A 23,258-nucleotide genomic window follows, 5' to 3' on the forward strand; every position below is an offset into this window, starting at 1 on the left:
TAAAAGGTCCTTCCGCTTGCACCCGGTATTGTATTCATTCATATGAATATGTGAACACTGCAGTAATTGACAGTGTGCCGCACAACCACAAAAATGTCATCGCACTGTTTGGAAATGAGCACATTGGATGTAATTTCCAATGGGTGGTCCTTGAACACACTAGAGATCCTCTAAATTCAGGACAGCGACTTTTTAAACGAGAAAAATGCTGGGTGTTCAAATTTAAAACTCATGTCAAAGGTCTGAAAGACAACATCCCATGGGGCCATTTCATTCAGTAATAACCACCCTCCAGGCCGTTGCAACAAGTGGAAAAGAGTAGCAATCTGAGGACCACTGACCTTGCTTAGTTCTGCCAAACATCTATTAACATTGATTATGCTCACCCTTCACAGTCTCCTCTTAATAAAACAATAATAAAAGACTGCAACAAAACCAACTTCCTTCCCTCTCTCCCGCTCATTTTTTTTTTCAAAAAAAGAACTAGAATGTATACAATACATAGACTTCTCAGTAAAAAATCTATACATATATCTGATGTATATCTTTCTATTTTTATTTGTATAAAACTTTAAGCACAAATCATATTCAAAATGAACAATTTATATTGAGCCATTTATACTGAGATTCCTTGCTCGTCTTCGTGCCTTTTCTGACCACAGAAATGGAACCGGAAGCTGGTTCCATTTCAGACTGCCATTTGGAATATGGTCAGCGGTCTAGCTTTTTTCAGAGGCGCGTGGCCGCAAAGTCCAAAAGACGCTCATTAACATTTAACCCTACGTTTTGATCCGCCTTTTCAATATATGGTTCCCAGAGAGATTTCCCAAAATAGGTGCAAACAGCAGAGGCGTCGCCTTGATGCGGTAAGAGCGGCCCGACCGTACTTGATGGGTCTTGTCAGCCACAAAGTATGATGATATAATGTATGCGATTTTGGCAACTGGCAGCTTGCATTGCAAAATACATTATGGGTCTATTGTTGAAGTCATCAACTCATACCACAGCTTTCCGCATACCACAGCTTTCCGTCCCTCTCCCCCTTTTTTGTATTGTGTATTGTGTGACAACAGGCACCCTGAATCATGAACTAATGCTAAAACCTTTTAAATGTATATTACAATTCATGTAATTACACACATTGTTGTTTCTCTTTATACATTTCTTTAAATTATAGATGTATTTGGGTTACTTTCAAATACAGTACAGTATCTTTTTTTCTTTTTTTACTCAACTTTCACTAGATGTGCTCACATTGCAGTGTATACCTCACAGGGAGGTGCTCACAACAATATAATGTCTATATACAGAGCAATATGTATGAAGCGTGTGTTTAGAGAATCTAACTCTTCATTTTATGTCCCAACAGATTGATAATCAGTGATCAAAACCTAACCAGGTGGTAAATGTATATTTTCTCAACTTTTTGGTCATGCAAATAGTGTGTACACAATTAAGAAACAATAGGATTGGAACCAGGGAACTTGTTTCCCTAGGTCCGGAAGAAATGCCTAATTAGGGGTGTTAGAACCGGCTGTCTCTAGTTGGCAGAGGTATACACTTCTGACAAATAGGGACACTCCTTTTCTAGTCAGGGCAAGGGGATCACACCCTTCGATAACCCCTGCTCACCCCCTTGGTAGCTTGGCAGAGCAGAACAGGCTTATCTCAGAGGCTGTGTGTTAAGCAATTATGACCACATACAGTAATACAGTGAATACACTACAAATGGACACGACACGGTAGTATTATAAAAATAAGTATTTTTATATAAGGCTTAGCACAAGACCAAAATAACGGCAAAACTGTACACAATCGGAATAAATACGTTTAGGAAGGAAAAAGGATAGTTCAAAGGTAGTTTCTTCTTTAGCATAAGAGTCTGTTATATCAAGCAAATCTTCTTCTTGGAAACATAGTTCTTAGCAACAGGGTAACTCACACGGGAGCTACACAACGCTGGGGCAAAGATAATCCACCGGTTCGGCGTCGACCGCGAGGAGCGCTGCGCCGGGCCTGGAGTCACACGGACCCCCAACAACACAGTACCTTAGGAAAATGAAGCACACGATGATCAGCGGCGTCGAGCAATCCGGCGTCGCGTCTTCGGTGTCGATCAGGCCACAGCAGGCGTTGTCGATGATGCAGTTGCACAGAGTGAGCAGCGCTCACGGCGTCGAAGGGCACACGGTTGATGCGATCAGCAGCGGGGCAGACACGAGGTCCTCTGGAGTTAGAGCCGTACTCCTACTCACTGGCGTTGCTGCTGGCGTCGGTTGGGCCCAGCGTCCGATCGTCGTGGTTGCTGGTTCTTTCAGAGATGCTGGATTCACACTTCCAGCAGATAGCACTTTGTAGTAGGTGAAGTCCTTTAGCCCTGTGACTTCGGCAGGAGACTGGCACTCTTCCAGTCCTTGGAGATTTTCTTAGCAAGCGTGAGAGTACACAAACAGTTCCTCTCTCCTGGTTCCTTGGCAAAAATAAAGAAGCACTGCAGGATTCCCCCAACAACAGCACACTGGCAGAAGGGGTAGACAGTCCTTTAGATCAGCAGGCTTCTTGTCCTTGGTTACAGGGTTCCTTGTCAGAAGTGATCTGATTTCCTACTTCAGGGGTCCTCCTCTTATACCCCTTTTCGTCTTTGATCCCTTTGTCTATGCCAGGGATTTCCCAACATCCTGGGTCTGTGGTGGGTGGAGCTAGGCAGTAGCACCTGGCCTATTCATTGAGCCGGGCCGGGTCCTCAGACGCCCCGCAGGAGGTGGAGCCAGCATTGACACTGGCAGGAGCAGAGCTATCGCCCTCCTGGCAGGAGGTGGGGCTAGGATCGTCCATGGCAGGTACAGAGCCATCAGTCGCTCGGCAGGAGGTGGAGCCAGCATTGTATCAGGCAAGGCAGGCTATCAACAACTACTCTCCCCCTACTCTCAACGTAATGTCCCACTCATCCCACACTGACTCATCCAGACCTCTTGGAGCCACCCAGCTCCTGTCACACACACGTAAGACCAGCAGAGACCATATATGGTTAGACAAGAAAATAGACACTTTCTAAAAGTGCCATTTTCGAACCCAGAGTCCAAACACCATCCACACCAACGGATGCGTAATTAAACCCCGAGTTCAGGGATACCAAACTCGACATTGCACCATGCTCCCCGAGCCAGCTAGGATTATAGCGTTAATAATCCCGGCGGCCCATTCCATCCAACGGAGAGCAGGCTACCTCGCCATAGTGAAGCCCTAAGATGGCGGCACTTCACTATCAGGACATGCCAACTTGGTCAGGCTTGTCCTACCGTACACTTACAATGCACCCTGCCCATGGGCCTACCCTAGGGGTGACTAACATGAAGTTAAGGGAAGGTTGGAGGGGCTGGCAAGTAGGTATACCTGCGCAGCCGACGTGACAGTGTAAGACTGCACGTGGGTCTCGCAATGACCGACCCGTAGACATTCTTTTACAAGGCCGCTCCTGTGGGTGGCACAACACGTGCTGCAAGCCCACAAGCGGCATTTGTATTTACAAGCCCTGGCACTCCTGGTGCACTAGACTAGGGACTGACAGTAAACCAAATAAGCCAAACATGGATACAATAGATACATCATTTTAACAGAGGGAGCACTTGCGCTATGACACTGATCAGCAGTGACACGGCGCCCAAAGCATATACCAGCAAAACATCGTAAAACAGTAGAGGCAAATAGAAAAAATGGAGGAGAGACTCAAGCCAATGATGTCAGGTCTAACACGTGTCCCCTCCAGCTGAAATGTGGGGAGAACTACCCTTAACCTAGGGAGTCCTCATCACTAAGGCGGAAAAATCTGGACAGACCATGAGCATTGGCGTGATCTGTACCAGGGCGGTGTTCCACCGTAAAGTCCATCCCCTGTAGAGCAATGGACCTTCTCAACAGTTTTGGATTCTCACCCCTCATTTGCATTAACCATCTGAGGGGCCTGTGGTCTGTCTGAACCCGGAAGTGAGTCCCAAACAGGTAGGGTCTTAGCTTCTTCAGCGCCCAGACCACAGCAAATGCTTCTCTCTCTATCGCACTCCACCTCGTTTCCCTGGGAAGTAACCTCCTACTGATGAAGGCTACAGGCAAGTCTCTGCCCTCTTCATTCACCTGAGCTAGAACAGCCCCCACGCCATGCTCTGAAGCGTCCGTCTGAACAATGAATTCTTTCGAAAAGTCGGGTGCTTGGAGTATAGGTGCTGTGCACATTGCAGTTTTCAGGGTGTCAAAGGCCGTTTGACAGGCATCAGTCCAGATCACGTTTCGTGGCTGCTTCCTGGAAGTCAGCGAAGTCAAGGGGTGCACAATGTTACCGTAATCCTTGACAAACCTCCTGTAATAACCCGTGAGTCCTAAGAAGGCTCTCACCTGTGTTTGGGTTTTGGGCGGTGCCCAAGCCAGGATGGTATCAATCTTGGGTTGCAGGGGGGCCACCTTACCGCTCCCTACTTGGTGCCCCAAGTACACCACAGAACCCTGCCCAATCTGGCACTTACTGGCCTTGATTGTGAGGCCTGCTCCGCGCAGGGCCAACAACACTTCCTGGAGGTGGCGCAAGTGTTCCTCCCAGCTGGCGCTGAACACTGCGATGTCGTCCAGGTAGGCGGCGCTGAATTCCTCCAGTCCAGCCAAGACCTGGTTGACCAACCTCTGGAAGGTGGCAGGGGCATTCTTCATCCCAAAGGGCATCACCCGGAACTGGTATAGCCCATCTGGTGTGGAGAATGCTGACCTCTCTTTTGCCCCATCAGTCAAGGCGATCTGCCAGTACCCAGACGTTAAGTCAAACGTACTAAGGTACCGGGCAGCCCCCAACCGATCAATGAGCTCATCAGCTCTGGGGATGGGGTGCGCGTCAGTCTTCGTGACCGAATTGAGTCCTCGGTAATCCACGCAGAACCGGAGTTCTGGTGAAGCACCAGGCGCTGCAGCCTTCGGGACCAAGACCACTGGGCTGGCCCAAGGACTGCTAGAGGACTCAATCACCGCCAACGCGAACATTTTGGAGACCTCCTCCTTAATGTACGCTCGGACCTTGTCAGTCACCCTGTAAGCCTTGTGCTTCACAGGAGGGCTGTCTCCGGTGTCAACGTCATGGACACACCAATGCGTGACACCCGGAACCAAGGAAAACAGATCCGGGAATTGTCCCAACAGTCGGCGACAATCCTGTTTCTGCTCAAGGGTCAGTGTGTCAGAAAGGACCACACCATCCACTGACCCGTCTTGCTCTTTAGCATACAGGAGGTCAGGAAGAGGCTCGCTCTCCTCCTCCGTTCCATCATCTGTAGCTAAGAGCATGCCCACTTCGGACCTTTCTAAGTGGGGCTTCAAACGGTTGACATGCAGGACCCGCAAGGGGTTCCTGGGAGATTTCAAGTCCACCAAGTAGGTGGCATCGCTCTTCTTCTCCACAACCTTAAACGGTCCAGTCCACCTGTCCTTGAGCGCACTAGGTTCCACAGGGGACATGACCCACACTTCCTGACCAGGCTGAAGCTCCACCAGAGTGGCATTCCGGTCGTACCATCGCTTCATCTCCTCCTGGCTGGCCTCCAGATTTGCCTGAGCAAGTTCTCTGAAGCGCCGAGTCTGGTTCCGAAAGGCCAGCATGTAACTGTATACATCCTGGGGAGGTTTCCTGGGAGATTGCTCCCAGCCTTCCTTGACCAGACTCAGAGGTCCTCTTACCGGGTGACCGTATAAGAGCTCAAAGGGGCTGAACCCTAGAGACTTCTGCGGCACCTCACGGTAAGCAAACAGCAGGCATGGCAAGAGGACGTCCCATTTCCGCCTCATTGGTTCTTCAAGACCCATAATCATGCCTTTCAGGGTCCGGTTGAATCTCTCAACCAGCCCGTTTCCTTGAGGGTGGTAAGGAGTGGTGAACTTGTAGGTTACCCCACACTCCTTCCACAGAGACTTCATATAGTTCGAAATGAAGTTGGTGCCTCGGTCGGACACCACCTCTCTGGGGAACCCCATCCGGGAGAAAATACCCATCAGTGCCCGTCCCACCACGGGGGCCGTCACTGTCCTGAGAGGGATGGCTTCCGGGTACCTTGTGGCATGGTCCACCAAGACCAGGATGAACCTGTTGCCCAGGGCTGTCTTGGGGTCCAGGGGCCCAACAATGTCAATACCCACCCGGTCAAAGGGGGTGCTGACTACCGGAAAAGGTTGGAGGGGAGCCTTCTGCTTCCTTCCGCTTTTCCCACTTGCCTGGCAAGTGCGACAAGTCTTGCAATGGATGTCTACATCCCTACGCATCTGAGGCCAATAAAAATGGGTGACAAGCCTGTCATAGGTCTTGTCCTGCCCCAAATGTCCAGCTAACGGCACGTCATGAGCCAAACCCAGTAGGAAGGCTCTGAAGCGCTGGGGTACCACCAGCACACGGGCTGACCCAGGCTCAGCAGCCTTAGGCTCGCTATACAGGAGGTCGGTCTCCCAGTACACAAAATGTGACCCTGACTGATCACCTGAGGATTGGGCTGAGGCCTGCTGCCTCATGCCCACAAGAGAAGGGCACTCTTTCTGTTCCGCACAGAATTCCTCCCTGGAGGGACCACCATCCTGCTGCCAGTGGGTCAGCTCGGGCAGATCTCCCAGTTCGGCAATTTGTTCCCCGGTGGGCTCCAGGGCATCCCCCTCAGGGTCTACCTCCTTCTGGACCACGGGAACTACGGGGGCCGGTTTCCCGCGCCTCCTGCCTCTTCTCTTCACAGCTGGGTCCTGGGCCGTACTTCCAGGCTCCGGGACCCCATCAACACCCTTACTTGCTGTCATGGATCGAGTGGTTGCACACACCCACTCTGGCACACCCAACATTTTCAAGTGCGCCGCTCTCTCCACCTTAGCCCAAGGGGAGTCTTCCAAATCATTGCCCAGGAGACAGTCGACAGGCATGGCGGGCCTCACAGCAACCTGAAGAGTACCTGACACTCCCCCCCATTCAAAGGAAACCTGAGCCACCTCACACTCTTTCTGGGAGTTATCGGCAGCTATCACGGGGTAGAATGCGTGGGGAACCACCTGCTCTCTGGACACCAAGTGACACTTGACAGCTGTCACACTCGCTCCGGTGTCTCTGAGAGCTTCCACTCTATGGCCATTAATGGTCACCCACTGCCTATATTTACTAGTGTTACTAGGCAGAGGGGGTGGAGGGACCATTTGCATGTCTCCTAGCGAGACCAGGGACATTTCTGCGGGACCCCTCCCACCATGGACAACCATCTCCTCCCCTCCCAAGGCTACACTTGCCAACTGACGAGGGGGTGCACGCGGCGGTGCATTCGAATCCTTTTTGGGACACTGGGGGTCATAAAACCGGTGTCCCACCTGCCCACAACCGTAGCAGGTTAGGGGGCCCCTATGAACAGGTTTACCCGTCGGGGCCCCTGGCTTCTTCTCAGGGGGAGGCTGGGAACCTTTCCCTTGGTTCCCTTGGGGATTACTTTGGGGCCCTTTCTGAGACTCCTTCTGTTTACCCTTGTCCCCCCCACTCTTCTGCTGGGGACCCTGCCCACCTTTGGCTGAGTCTCCCACTGGACCCTTGTGGACCCTGGTACTGACCCAGCGGTCCGCCTCCTCAGCAAGTTTTCTAGGGTTAGATATCTTGCTATCAATCAGGTGCTGGCGCAGCTCTGGAAAACAGTTATTAGACAAGTGCTCCCACGCAAACAAATCATAGAGAGCTTCATAACTTTCCACTTTGCTGCCCTTTACCCAACCATCCATGGCTCTGCAAAAATAAGACACATATTCAACCCACGTCGTACCAGGCAACTTCTTACATTCTCTAAAAGCTTGTCTGTACTGCTCGGGGGTTAAACCATATCGCAACATTAAAGCATCTTTCATATGAGCATACGACATCCTATCCGCAACAGGCATGTCTAACAGGGTATCTCTTCCCTCATTCACAAAGCGACCCCACAACCCCGCTCCCCAATTCTTCTCAGGGACCTGGTGGGCCAACAATGCTAACTCATATGCTTTAAACCATTGACCAATATCTTCATTCTTATTGTAATCTTTGATCACATCTTTCGGGAAGTAAAACTTACTTTCTGCAGGCTCGGATGGAATGCTGCCACCAGAGGGATCCAACTCTAACTTTTTAGCTTGGATATCCAGTTCCCTCAACCTGGCTTCACGCTCCAAAGCTAACTTCTCTCGTTCAAACTCCAACTTTTTGATCTCTAAATCAGCTTCCCTTCTACCTCTTGCATTTTCTAACTCCAACTGCCCATTTATCTTTAGCCTTGCCATCTCCATGTTGTAAGCTCGCTCTTTCGCCCTTTCTTCTCTTTCTTCAGGGGAAAGACCTTTGGAGGAAACACTGCTTCCGGGAGAGGGCACAGGTCCATTCACTGGCACCTCCTCATCCCCTTCCTCTGTGGGTACCACCACCACATCAGAGGGATTTCTGGACTCCCACCAGGCCTGCAATGCTTTATAAAAATCATCTTTTCTCGAGAGGCCGGTGGTAGGAACTTCAAACTGGTTGCAAAAGTGTTTCAGCTCATCTTTCTTGTATTTCTTTAGCTTACTCCTCTCGAACTCTTCCACAACAACGATAGCAGGGGCAGTGACTCCGTTGTCACTCATGGTTAAACTGGCAGTGTTCAGAAAATCAAGTTTCAGGAAAGCGGAGAACAAAAATAGGATCCTTCCGAATCAGATTGTGACTGCGTTATGGTCTGCTTTCACTACGTAGCGCACACTAATCACTGTACATGGGTCATAAATGCAAGGTCCAAATCCCACCGCTGCCACCAATGTTAGAACCGGCTGTCTCTAGTTGGCAGAGGTATACACTTCTGACAAATAGGGACCCTCCTTTTCTAGTCAGGGCAAGGGGATCACACCCTTCGATAACCCCTGCTCACCCCCTTGGTAGCTTGGCAGAGCAGAACAGGCTTATCTCAGAGGCTGTGTGTTAAGCAATTATGACCACATACAGTAATACAGTGAATACACTACAAATGGACACGACACGGTAGTATTATAAAAATAAGTATTTTTATATAAGGCTTAGCACAAGACCAAAATAACAGCAAAACTGTACACAATCGGAATAAATACGTTTAGGAAGGAAAAAGGATAGTTCAAAGGTAGTTTCTTCTTTAGCATAAGAGTCTGTTATATCAAGCAAATCTTCTTCTTGGAAACACAGTTCTTAGCAACAGGGTAACTCACACGGGAGCTACACAACGCTGGGGCAAAGAAAATGCACCGGTTCGGCGTCGACCGCGAGGAGCGCTGCGCCGGGCCTGGAGTCACACGGACCCCCAACAACACAGTACCTTAGGAAAATGAAGCACACGATGATCAGCGGCGTCGAGCAATCCGGCGTCACGTCTTCGGTGTCGATCAGGCCACAGCAGGCGTTGTCGATGATGCAGTTGCACAGAGTGAGCAGCGCTCACGGCGTCGAAGGGCACACGGTTGATGCGATCAGCAGCGGGGCAGACACGAGGTCCTCTGGAGTTAGAGCCGTACTCCTACTCACTGGCGTTGCTGCTGGCGTCGGTTGGGCCCAGCGTCCGATCGTCGTGGTTGCTGGTTCTTTCAGAGATGCTGGATTCACACTTCCAGCAGATAGCACTTTGTAGTAGGTGAAGTCCTTTAGCCCTGTGACTTCGGCAGGAGACTGGCACTCTTCCAGTCCTTGGAGATTTTCTTAGCAAGCGTGAGAGTACACACACAGTTCCTCTCTCCTGGTTCCTTGGCAAAAATAAAGAAGCACTGCAGGATTCCCCCAACAACAGCACCCTGGCAGAAGGGGTAGACAGTCCTTTAGATCAGCAGGCTTCTTGTCCTTGGTTACAGGGTTCCTTGTCAGAAGTGATCTGATTTCCTAGTTCAGGGGTCCTCCTCTTATACCCCTTTTCGTCTTTGATCCCTTTGTCTATGCCGGGGATTTTCCAACATCCTGGGTCTGTGGTGGGTGGAGCTAGGCAGTAGCACCTGGCCTATTCATTGAGCCGGGCCGGGTCCTCAGACGCCCCGCAGGAGGTGGAGCCAGCATTGACACTGGCAGGAGCAGAGCTATCGCCCTCCTGGCAGGAGGTGGGGCTAGGATAGTCCATGGCAGGTACAGAGCCATCAGTCGCCCGGCAGGAGGTGGAGCCAGCATTGTATCAGGCAAGGCAGGCTATCAACAACTACTCTCCCCCTACTCTCAACGTAATGTCCCACTCATCCCACACTGACTCATCCAGACCTCTTGGAGCCACCCAGCTCCTGTCACACACACGTAAGACCAGCAGAGACCAGATATGGTTAGACAAGAAAATAGACACTTTCTAAAAGTGCCATTTTCAAACCCAGAGTCCAAAAACCATCCACACCAACGGATGCGTAATTAAACCCCGAGTTCAGGGATACCAAACTCGACATTGCACCATGCTCCCCGAGCCAGCTAGGATTATAGCGTTAATAATCCCGGCGGCCCATTCTATCCAACGGAGAGCAGGCTACCTCGCCATAGTGAAGCCCTAAGATGGCGGCACTTCACTATCAGGACATGCCAACTTGGTCAGGCTTGTCCTACCTTACACTTACAATGCACCCTGCCCATGGGCCTACCCTAGGGGTGACTAACATGAAGTTAAGGGAAGGTTGGAGGGGCTGGCAAGTAGGTATACCTGCGCAGCCGACGTGACAGTGCAAGACTGCACGTGGGTCTCGCAATGACCGACCCGTAGACATTCTTTTACAAGGCCGCTCCTGTGGGTGGCACAACACGTGCTGCAAGCCCACGAGCGGCATTTGTATTTACAAGCCCTGGCACTCCTGGTGCACTAGACTAGGGACTGACAGTAAACCAAATAAGCCAAACATGGATACAATAGATACATCATTTTAACAGAGGGAGCACTTGCGCTATGGCACTGATCAGCAGTGACACGGCGCCCAAAGCATATACCAGCAAAACATCGTAAAACAGTAGAGGCAAATAGAAAAAATGGAGGAGAGACTCAAGCCAATGATGTCAGGTCTAACAAGGGGTAAGGCTTGAAACAAGTTGACCTGTAGGAAATAGGTATCATCACTTACTTTTTTCCAACACCTCCCCCTGTCTTTTTAACCATACTGACTGGAGGTAGGAATAAAATATGGTATACCTACCACCCAGGTATTTTTCAAAAACTACATCACCACCCCTGCTTCCCCCTCATTAAGCACTATACTTTATCATTGGAAAAGGAAATAGTACTCCCACGCAATTTGCAGGTCGCAACAAGCCCGATCTGTAGCGGATCAGGATGGACCCTATGATGAAGCATGCCACCAAGGCGTAACACTGCTGGGTGAGGGATTTACAAGAAAATCTCAGTTTTTTTCTTTTCTATTGGAGTGTTACTATTTATGTTCATGACAGGACTCAGTTTCTCTATTTTTTGAATACCGTACTTGTAGAGGAGGTTGAACCTAACTTACCCTCTCCCACACCCTTTTTTAAACAAAATGAGACTCATAATCAATCACATTGAAATATGCTATACAGATTGTCTTGCTGTTCTCATGTTTCGCTTATTTAGCGATAGTGTCCTGTGAGGTTAAATTAAGTGTTTACTAGAATCAGAACATCTCACCCATTACATATCTTCTGCTCTAGTATCACTATATACAAAGATGATATGTTTATAGAACAATCCTTGCAAAATAACAGCAGAACACTGTACAGGATTAAGGGCAAAGACATAGTCAAAAAATATTTGAAGAGGAAGCAGAGTTCTGTGACCCTTGGTGTTTAGATGTGATGTTTATTCTTTGTTTTTTCTTGCCAGACTACTAGCCAGTAGGAGGCTGTATGCGAGGAGTGGATGGACTCTGTAATAATGCACGACATTATTGAAAACTGAACACTCGGAGGAATCCAGGGTGGTGTAACTTATGTGGATCCAACCCACTATGTGAACTTCAAACTTTGGCTAAAATCACACAACTTCCTCATATTTCGGTGCCAGAAACTTCTGGAATCTCTTGGAATCCACAACATTTCTACCACTCATCATTCCCACACCTCTCCCGATATATAAATGCCACTTGTCTAGCATCTGTGACACAAAAGGGCACAATATGCAACCAAGAGAGACATCAGCATTTCCTGTAAAAAGAAATTGCCTATTTTTGAGGACGCCTTAGCTGCAATATTTAGGCTTAGCTCCCACCCAGGGAAACATACTAAACTGAGACATTTGAAAACTGGACACTCCAGGAAGTTGAGGATAGTGGACCTTGCACATATCACTAAATGATTTCTTACCTATAATTACCTGCAAACCTCAAACTTTGCCTAAAACCAAGCATTTGTCCTCGCATTTCTGTAATGGAAAGTTCTTGAAACTGTGGTTCAACAAACTTCTTAGCATCCAGCTTTTTCATGATCAAATTGCTATCCCATGTGTGTAGCTCAGGAAAGCACTTTCTTCCGTTTTTGCAACAAAAAAATAACATCTTGCTACAGTTTCCATTTTCATGTTTTATCTGGGAAAATCCAGTCCCGGGGTACTTTTAGAATCCCAAAGATGTGGGGGAAAAAGGAAGCACAATTTGATTGGGATACCTTTTGTGAAAAAAACTAATGAAGGCTTAAGTGAGCACTGCCACAAGCAAACAAAACAAGCTTGGCTTTAAAGGAATATTGTAAGGTAATGTGAAGTAAATAGCATGGGAAAAGATATGTATGTTTGTGGAAGCAAAGAACTGCAGAATAATACTGATTGGGTTAAAAGGTCAAGGGATAGTTTCACTATCAAGCTAGATCTAAAACAAAAGACTGCCTTCCTCCAATCTGAGCTGCTGCCAGAAAAAAAACATTAAGCAAAGATACTTTAATAGCATTCCTATGTAATGTGTGTGCCCCTGAAATTTCAAGCTTAGGCAGCTGGATAAACAAAATTATTATTATTATTATATAGCGCCAGAATCGACCCCCGAAGGGGTATCTCCGCGCTTGCCTTGGGAACCCGTCCTGGCTTTTCCCTGTGAGATAGCCCCTACAGGGCATCCCCAAGGTGAAAGCCAGGCATCCCGCCGCGGGGGGCCGTTGTGGAGATTATGCAAGCTTAATGCCCAGAGTTGCAGAGTGTGAACCCATGATTAGGTCAGGCACCGAAGCGAGAATTATCGAGTCCGTGGACATTTGAGCTCAAGACCCTGCCACGTCGGGAATTGAAGCCTGGTACCAGGTCTGACCTCTGCTTCAGGGTCTGCCTGCTCTAACCAATGAGCCACACTTCTCCACTGATCACAGCTGCATGGAGCGCAAGCACTTTTTGAAGTACACAATGTCTGCCCCATCAAAACATGTGCTCTTGCCTCACAACATGTGGGCGAAGTGAAAGCCAACGCTAGTGATGCTCACATAATTGTCTGGCCACAGCTGCACTGTCAAGCCAGACCATAAAAAGGGTTTAGCGGTAGAGGGGGAGATGGCTTAAGGTTAGGCCTAGCAGCCGGTCATGAAACAGCAGAGAATCTACAGAAGTTGATTTATTTACCGGAGCTAAAATACACAACTAAGCTCTTTTAGAGTTGCTACCGAACTTTCAAATGCAGCAGAACGTACTTTAGACCTCAGCAGAAACTCCTAATTACTATATGTAGCGCTGACAACTGGCAAAGTCTAAGGTTCCAACCCGTAAGCCAAGCACATCAAAATGGCGTGCATTGGGGCTCTGCAGGTAAAAGGGTAGATTATTTGACAGAATTGCGCATTTAGCGAACCTTAAAAGCTGCTTTCATGAGTGCAATCCATTGTAATCCCTCGATGTCGCCATGATTAATATTTCATGGCAGTCGGGGAGCGAGTGGAGCGCTTTGCAGATAAATATGGAACAAAGCAGCCCGGATACTTGTGAATACAGATGAACGTTACGAGCAGTAATGAAAAACGAGCATTCCTCATGGCTGGGTACACACGTCCGTACACGTGTCACGTTAGAATAATTGGGTAAATTAGAGAGGATTTCCTGCACTTCAGCAGAAGGCGCAGCGCTTGCCATCCGTTTTTTTCAAAGCGCTGCGGTTTTTCATCATTTCTCAAAATGTAGCTCTAAGTTCAGTATATAAAGCATTCACTATGTGCTTTTTATGTTGTGATATAAAGTCCCACGTACTGTATCATGGATCAGGGATACGCCTGGATATGCAATCTGAATGATAAGACAGCATTTGTCTAATAACTAAGTGCAAAGGAGCATCCGTCGCTGCTTTTGTTGTGACACACGTATGGGCTTGTGGGGTATTGCATGCCTGAATCACCCATCTGCCTCAACCATGCATATGCACAGTTAAGGCAGAAACCCGTCGAGTGCCTGGATGAGTGGGGAGAGCAACAGGAAGCGTCAGAACACGAAGTTCTGGATGCGGACAGGTAAATTGGGCTGGAGCCAGGGTGGGAGGGTAGTTTTTAGAGGTGGGGCTAAGGTTTAGAGTTCAGGGCGGGGGGCATGAAGGGGAAGGGGGTTCGGGTAGTTTTTATGAAAGGGGGCAGGGTTTTTGGCCTCAGGCCGGGAAAGAGTTCGGGGTTGTTTTAAGGGCACGCAGGTCGCTTCTAGGGCTCAGGGCGGAGGATGGGGGTGAAATAGGGGGATAGTATTTTAGTTCTTCGGGCAGGCGGGCAGGGTAGTGGTAATCTACCACACCTATCCCTTAACCAAACATGCCTTTACAACGAAATTCGTTGTAAAAGCACGCATAATACATTCATGCATGTTAAAGGAATGCATGGTTAAGATGCATTCATTGTTGGGATGGCGCTATAGAGGCAAGCACGGTTCAGCCATGTGTGCTTCTGTCATAAAACCCTCTATTAATGAAGTACTGTTTATACCACCATAATGGTGTGCACAATGAACGACATTACCCACAGGTTATCACCTGACAATGACCTGAAAAAGAGCCCTTGCCAGTATTACAGAATTGCACATTATGTACCCAGTAGTACTGGGGCAGGAGTACCTGTTCCTTGGTCCTGGAGAACTATCCAAACATACCTCATTTGCATCGAACATTCCCCGTGAAACTTTTGTCACTCACTATTCCCCAGTGGTAAATCTGTACACCATTGGATTTTGCAAATAATGGTGTCGCATAGACCCACCCTTAACACTATTGATATATATTCATTGAATAGTCATTTGCATGATGCTAATTCAACTGGCAGATCAAACTCCAAACCCACATCAGCCTTCATATGAGCTCTGGACTGCAGAATTTCAAATGCTCAGATGTCTACAAGCTTACATTGGATTAGACAAAGACCTAGTTGCTCCAACCATGAAGGAAAAAACATTCTAGGAAATCTATTTGGCGTCCTGGAGGCAAGGAGCTTCTGACCGGACGCATGTGGGATGAACAAGAGCCTAAAGCTGCTTCAAGTGGTGAAATACTCTGGGTAATGATATGCTCCAGGGCATTAACGAGTCCCATTACAAGTAGATAAGGTAAACTAAAACTGGTAATATGAAATCCTGCTTCAACGGCTGAGAAGCACAGCCATAATATTTCCCTTCATATTTTGTCCATAGCGGTATTTATGTAATAGCGCATGATCAATTATACATCATGAGCTCAGTTATGGCTCATTTTCAATCTTAAACAACATACAGAAGGTAGACCACATTTTAACTTGTCACCTTAAAAAGAAAAAATAAATTGAAACAGAAACTGTACTTCCCTATAGACTAGTCTGCTCTATGCCACTCTATCACTCAACTCCAGTCCACTCTACACACTCTTCTCCACTTTCCTCTACACCACACCACCAAAGTTTATCAATGCTGAGCATCATTCACTCTGGTGTACAAGACATTGGCAATACCAATTGCTGTCACATAGGCGAGATCTATTGGATTTGCCAACGCTTGTTTGATATTTGCATTGATATGGTACCTGGGTTGGTACCTGCCAGAAAGCAGCAAGTAACAGAGTTTGACACTCGTCGTTGATAGATCATGGAATCAATCCCCTTTAAGATTTCGGCACAGTGGCCTTTTGAGGTTGGGGTGCTGTGGACATACAGAAACACTAAGGTTAAGGGGTGTGGCTTCCAGGATGAGGCAATCAGTTGCACTGTTTAAAAATGCCAGACAGGCAAATAGACACTGCCTGAGAACTTTCCATGTTGCAGCGGCTTTCCGCGAGATGGAGAGTGTGTTCAGCATCTCATCTCATATCTTTTTTTAATTTTCCTCCTGCTCGATTCCCCCAATATTTCAGACCTTAAACATCTTTACTTGAATTTGGCTCTTGGACTTCGATTTGGCTTTGTTGTATTTCTGTGTTCTCTTTGCTCTGTTACTTTCCCTTCTCAGTTTTCTTGGCTTCCTTGCCGGTCGTGTTACTGGTTACCCCAGTCAGGTTCAGGAATATAGTGGCCTGCCTTTATGAAGATGATATTTGTTTGTGGGAACTAACATCTTAGCATGTTTCATATATTTACTACTACTACTAAATTCACATATGCTCTTTCCTTGCAAGTATAGACAACCCCTTACCAGAGTGAACTGATCATTAACATCGCTGTGATAGCAGACGTGACATAACACCTAGGTGTGTTATTTGTTTCTCTCCCTCTCTTCATCCCATTCACTCTGGTATTTAGTTCTGCTGGAACTTTCTCTTTGATTCTGGCAGTCGTACATTCTGACGAAGTGGGTGAATTGCCATGAGAACCTGTCAGACATCATCTGGAAATTCTGACATAATCACAGATTTGCTTAGTGACCCAATTTGAAAATGGGCCTTGTGGTTTGGTCGAAATCCCTTCCGGGGACAATAGGCTGGAGCACTTGTCAACATTTTCTTGGTGTTTTGCCAGGTTATAGAATGTTGTCTTTCAGTTCAAAGACTAGTGGGTTGAGCTATATTCTTCATAGTTCTTGTTCACAAAGACACACTATATTGATTCAAGTAGTAATTAGTTGCATAATCCTAACTCCGTTTTAGTCCATTTTGGCATTAGGGTCTCTTTTTATGATTCTGCAGTACCTTGTGCCCAGCACTTTAATCTGTGAGTCTTCACTTCACTGTGAAAGAATGGTAGATTTAATCACACTGTTAGGAGAAATACTTTTTCCTCTTTTGCTCCTGATTTTAATTTGAAGGTGCTCCAACTATATTTCCAGGGAAGTTTACCACAATGGGAAAGATATCTATAGGGGATTTTGTTTTTTTAAAACATTTTTAATCTAAAGAATTTTTTAGCCAATATTGCCATGGTGTCTAAATTTTGTAGATTATATGAAACTTGTCTTGAAACTCCGGTACATTTGCTATTCAAGTATTCTAGTCTGGATAGACCAACAAGCACAACTATAGTCCTTTATTAGCCCATTTAGAGCTTCATCAGTGATCAAAGATCGCACAATTTTAGAACCATCATGATTTTGGAGAACACTGCTGATTATTCTTTCGTCAGATGGATTACCATAGCACTCAATGCTTGTGAAGCTTTTGATGGGGACTAATCAATATATATGGCTTTGTGTGATAAAGAATACCTCACATTCCATAACATAATTTTGTCTTGACCAATTGCTGGACCTTAGCTCTCTAAACACGTGTGACTTTAGCAATATATTTTGACTGTATCTTTAGCCACTGGTTAAAATAAGAGTGTGCAATAGATCAATTTACTATAACATATATTGTGGCTTTAATTTAAACTACCTTGCAGCCTGTTTGCTTTGTTTGAAGGGTTTTATGTTACTTATGGCTGTACCTGCTGTATGCTAGTTGTCATATTGGCTTTATATGGCGAGTCTTTCAATGTGTTTGTATGATCTGTCACTATATGAATATGGAAAAGAGTTGTTTTTACTTACTATACCTTTTATTGTGGCTTGATTTAAATTTCCTTGTGCTCTATTTGCTTTGTCTGTTTCTGAGGTCTGGTTTTATTTATAGCTTCCTCTGTTGTATGCTATATATTCCTATTGGTTTCCATATAGTTACTTATTAACTTTGCTTACAATATCTGTCAGTATACGTATATTGCAATATGTTTATTATAATTCTTATTTATTTGGTTATAAGGTTCTGTAAACCTTTTATAAACTAGTAACTGAAATAAAACTCATAAAGTGTAAATAAAGCAAAGAAAAAATATCTATATATAACAATTTTGATTTCGTATGAATACATAATCCAACTAATGTAACTTCACATGATCTCTGTGTCTGAGCTAAATTAACATTCTAACTACAGCCCTATTGTATTTTTTTGGCTAGTCCTTTTGAGGTGGGATGAGGTGGATTTTGACTTTTTCTTATAGATAATTTTGTATGTTTGTCTTTATTTTTTAGTCTATTTTTGCCATCAACTTTTGTAGTCTATTTTTCCATAGGCTAACATATCTCCAATCAGCACCTCCCCTTGTCCGCAAGTAATGTTTTATCTATTGTAAATAAAGTTGGCCAATATGTACTGTAAAACCTAAAGCTCTGAAAAGATACTTTAGAGAAGCGTGGCTGTTAAAGTTTCACCGACCGACACAAATGTCCAAAATAACTTCGAAGCCTATAATCATTTAAAAAAAAAAGATTCTAGAATCAATGCTACTTAGTTTTCAAGGCTTTGTCAGGACAGTTGGGTCTCAGAAAACGTCCATGAGGTCATCAATAATACACATTTGACATTCGTCCAATGTGCGTAACCTTTATAATTTTCTGTTCCTGGCTTCTCATTTCTCCCTTCCTCCACATCTAGTACTTGCATACTTACTTAGTTTGCCAAAATTATTTACATAGTATCACATTTTAAGCATATTATATTTGTTTATTTTGTGTGTCATAACTTTTTTGAATCCTTGTAAACTACAATTAAGAACACTCTGAGTATAAGCTTCAACAATGCGTACAAATATTTAGATAGAAAAGGCTTACCTGTTGATGACAGAAACAAGAAAGCAAAGGTTAGCACGTTGAAGGATTGTCGGGCACAACTAGTCATCGTTTTGCTTTCTTTCGGCCATTAGAGAATTACCTGTTGAAATAAACACAATAACTTTGTTTGAGGTCATCCCATCATACAAGTTAAATGTATCTTGGAAAGTAGAGAGCTCATAAGTCATTTAAGGCACACCCTATTTTAATCAGCATCACTTAAGAGTAAAAATACTTATATACACCAGGTCAGCCCGACACAAGGGTGGGGTCCAAATTGCAATGGTTTCCCCGCATGGGAAAGTGTACATAAATATTTTTAAAATGGGTGAATTACATTAAGTATTCTGGAGTATGTGAAAACTTTAAGCAAGGTATGTTTCCTTATATAAAGATCACACAAGAAACAACAAAGTATTTTCCATAGTTTCTAAAGTCATGAAACAGCATTGCTTGTGAAGAACTTTAGGCTGCAGCACACATGCAATTTCACAGTTTTCAAATACCTTTTCAGCTCATCCCACTTGACCTAGACCGAAAAAGAAACTACAAAAAGGAATACAGAAAAGAAAAACAACATTTTTACAAAACCTATCATTGGGATCGGAGATTTTGAATTATTCACCCGAGAGTGGAATACCCAACTAGGTTAATAAGACAGAATTTTGTTAGGTCAAAATACAATTCACAGGAAAATAATTGCTTAACCCTTGATACCCTTGAGGAAATGTATGATCGCTTCAAGCAGTACACAACAACATTACTGCCAAGAACACAATACAGGTCCCAAACCAAGTTAGAAAAAGAAATAAAAACTAGGTAAAATCACACAATAAATGGTAAAAATCAAATTGAGGGAACTGGAGATTTGACTTGTCCAAGTTTTAAGGCAAAAATCACTAAAACAAAACACAATGCCAATTAACCCCTTGGCTGCGGGGCACATTCGCCGCTGTGCTTGGGGGGGGCGCACAGCGCCCCGGTGCTCATGTGGAGCTCAGCTCGTCATGAGCCACGGTGGTCGTGTACTCATGACGAGCTCAGCTCTTCATGACCACACCCGTTTCTTTAGAACACTTGCACAGCAGGGGAAATTGCCCAGCGTGCGAGCGTTCTAACTGTCATGACGAGCTCAGCTCGTCATGAGCACACGAGAACCGTGGCTCATGACGAGCTGAGCTTGTCATGAGCATGGGAGGGGTTAAAGTCACAGCTTGCAGTTGATTGGGGCCAAGGCAATATTTAAATGGAATTGTGATGGAGTGAGGTTGGGTAAGTCTTGTAGGTTGCATCGGTCAAAGGTTTTACTGTGGAATTTAGGGCCCGATTTAGAGTCTGGTGGATGGGTACTTGACCGATATCCTATTCACCTTATGAGAAGTGATTTAGACCATAATACACTTCTAATAAAGTGAACTTAAAGCTTTCACTTTTGTGATGGAGTACTCACTTGTCTGCAAAACTCTAAATTAGGCCCTTAGGTTTTGTTCTGGAAGTGAGACTTGTTCAGCATAGTTGGATAGACTGAGCCTGGGCTCCTGCTAAAGCTTTCGGTTTGGGAGCCAAAAGCTCAAGCATGCCATAGCTACACTCTGTAGCAAATAGTGAAGCTTTGCTGCTTTTAAATGTGGCACCAAACGCTGAATTGGTGAAGAAGCTGTAGTATGTAGCTGCCAATTTCACTTCTATTCTGGTGACTTTGCCAGTTAATCACAATTCCAAGTCTCACTTCTAAGTCAGGAGAGTGTTGCTGGTGTGGGTTCCACAGGGGCAGATAGTTCTTTTTGGTAGCCGTGCAATTTGCAGGTAAAATCTCAGAGTGGGACAGACTAACTAGTCAGATAGGTTTCTTAGGGAGATTTAAAGTTTTGTCTCCTCCAATTTCAGTTACTGGAAAAGATCATTGTGATCTCACCTACAGATACAAGGCATTGCGGGAAGGCTCCTGGCATCCCGTCTTGTGCAGTCCACCTCCAACTTGGCAGATCGTTTTTCCACACAATCGTTCTTCAGGCTTTTGAGTCCATGAGGCAGAATAAGCTAGCTGAGACCCTAGCATTCTCGTCCCTTGGACCAAGTGAAGAGCATGATACACTTCTGTCAGACCCCAGTGACGAGGGCTACTGGGCCTCAAGTGTGGTGGTTGAGGACTTATACCACCAACACTGGATTCCTGGATCTGTGGTACAATTGGACTTGGTTAATTCTCTGGGTGCTCAACACACTTGGAACACACTGGACTTTTTCTTGACAATACCTCCTCCTTCAGGGCCAGATACACACTTCCCCTCTCTCTGCAGGCAGCAGTCTGAGGCACTAAGCAGACCCTGAGCTTCAGGTAATGTACTCTCACCACGAGGAGGCTGGCTGTCATGCAGACACCAGCCTTAGGTACACAACAGTTCTTTGAGTTCTCTGCAGAGCAATCCCAGCGAACTTGGGACAGGCACAAAATCTTCATAGAATATCTATAGGTAGCCCCATCACCATCTTCTTTACTTCAGTTGTCAGGATCTCCGTTCTTCAACCACAGGGATGGAAGCTGTCCTCACCTTCTGCCTAGTGCAATGCTGAACTAGGGGCTTCCAATGTGGATCCCAGTGGCTTGATTGCTCTACTCATATGTCCATAGAACTTTACTACTACACATGTACAGCATACGTACAACACACTAACCCATTTGATAGGCTTAGAATGTCTGCATTAGGTTCTGCAGTGTGTACAGTAGCAGAACTTTTTACAAGAGTGGTCAGTGGACCACAATCTCATTGACACAGATAACATGATCTAGTCATTTTAAAGATTTACATAGCAAGGCACGCTGTCAGACTACAATATTATTTTTTCTAAGAATGGTTTATTAGGGGTTTCATAGTTCCATGCACAAATCCAAGCTGTGCTACTGAATGCAGGAGGAGCTCATGCGGCAGTATAGCTTGTTGAACATTTAACAGTGATTTTGTACAGTTTAATAATTCTAAAGGAAAATAAAAAAGTGCTCATTGTCACATATTTTGCAATTTGGATAACTGCTGGGTCATAGAAAGAAGACTCTAATCAATGAAACAGCCATTTATAGGCACATATGGTGTAAACATGCTTGTAGCAGTCGGGCTGCATAAAAGAGTACTGACCGGGCACGTTTAAGGTTGGGGCAGTATCCGAGCAGAGGAGCTCAAATCTTTATTTAATATTTCCATAGTATCATAAGTATATAACTTGTTAATTATTCTCGAATATTAAGCAAATTGGCAGAGTTTTATCAACTGGTCTTCATGTGTGGGAGCCTTATTGCTTTTCCAAAGGGTAGTACACATATTTGTCCACTGTGAGAATGGACTTTCAGGAATATCTGATAAGTCATGAAGCAGTCTTCATGTCATAGAGGGTCATAAAGGTATTGAGCTGTGGTTTTCCATGATATTCCATATCTCTGTCCAGTCGTTCAATAGTAGTGAACATGACCAAAGAATATGGCAGAGTGTGCCCTCATCTTGACCGCCTCTAAACCAGCAAGAGCTGCAGTTTAGACCCAATTTAGCTAAACATGATGGTGTCCACAACCAACTGTGTAGTACATTATAGTATGAGAATATCAGTCTTGATTCTGTCTGCTGCTATCTGTGTGTGTCCATTAAGCCAGACCTCTGTTCTTCAGTGTATCTATTCAGTTGTTGTTCTGACAGGTAATACGTAGCGTTTATGTCATGGGAAGAGAGTTTAGTCACTAAAGTATTGTACATTCCTATAATGGTGCTCTTGTGCCTGCCCCATAATGTGATGTATTTTTCAATAGTTGATACAGTCAGAAGATTTGCCAGTGTACCTAACAGGTGGGAAACCTAGTGTTCTATTTGTCAGTATTACCACTCTGCATCTACACCCAATAAAGTGTATCCCTTCTCCAAATGTAAGAATTTAATTATCATTGGATAGTTGTCGAATAGTAAGACTCCCCTCTGTCCTCTCCACCAACAGATGGCCCATCCACCTATCTTTATTTTGCCATAATCCCAAAGTTGGTCTACTGAATGGAGGATGGGATCTACCTTGATCGACCTATGGGTGTCTAGCAAGCTATGAGTAATAACCTTATCATCAGGTTTAGGCTCCATAGAAGGGGTATATTTGCAATGTGTAAATCTCCAACACCATAGTGTTGTACTAAGTTCAAATTCAAGTTCAGTAATTTGTATAGCGCACTACTCACCCAGAGGGTCTCAAGGCGCTTGAGTGAGGGTGGGTGCATCATTCATCGAATAGCCAGGTTTTTAGCTGCTTTCTGAAGGAGAGGTGGTTCTGTGTGAGGCGGAGGTGTGTGGGGAGAGA

General features: G+C 45.5%; 1 protein-coding gene across 2 annotated transcripts in view; it reads right to left on the reverse strand.

Annotated features, from left to right (window-relative positions):
- SHISAL1 (shisa like 1) overlaps nucleotides 1–23,258 on the reverse strand; it is a 618,079-nt gene that overhangs the window by 363,602 nt on the left and 231,219 nt on the right. For both annotated transcript variants that reach the window (XM_086952732.1, XM_086952731.1), the window contains exon 2: nucleotides 18,930–19,029. In XM_086952732.1, coding sequence (XP_086808858.1) covers nucleotides 18,930–18,996 — 67 coding nt within the window. In that variant the 5' untranslated portion in view covers nucleotides 18,997–19,029. The remainder of the gene's footprint in view (nucleotides 1–18,929; nucleotides 19,030–23,258) is intronic.

Source organism: Lissotriton vulgaris, chromosome 1_2, assembly GCF_964263255.1.
Source record: "Lissotriton vulgaris chromosome 1_2, aLisVul1.2, whole genome shotgun sequence".
Lineage (NCBI taxonomy): Eukaryota > Metazoa > Chordata > Amphibia > Caudata > Salamandridae > Lissotriton > Lissotriton vulgaris.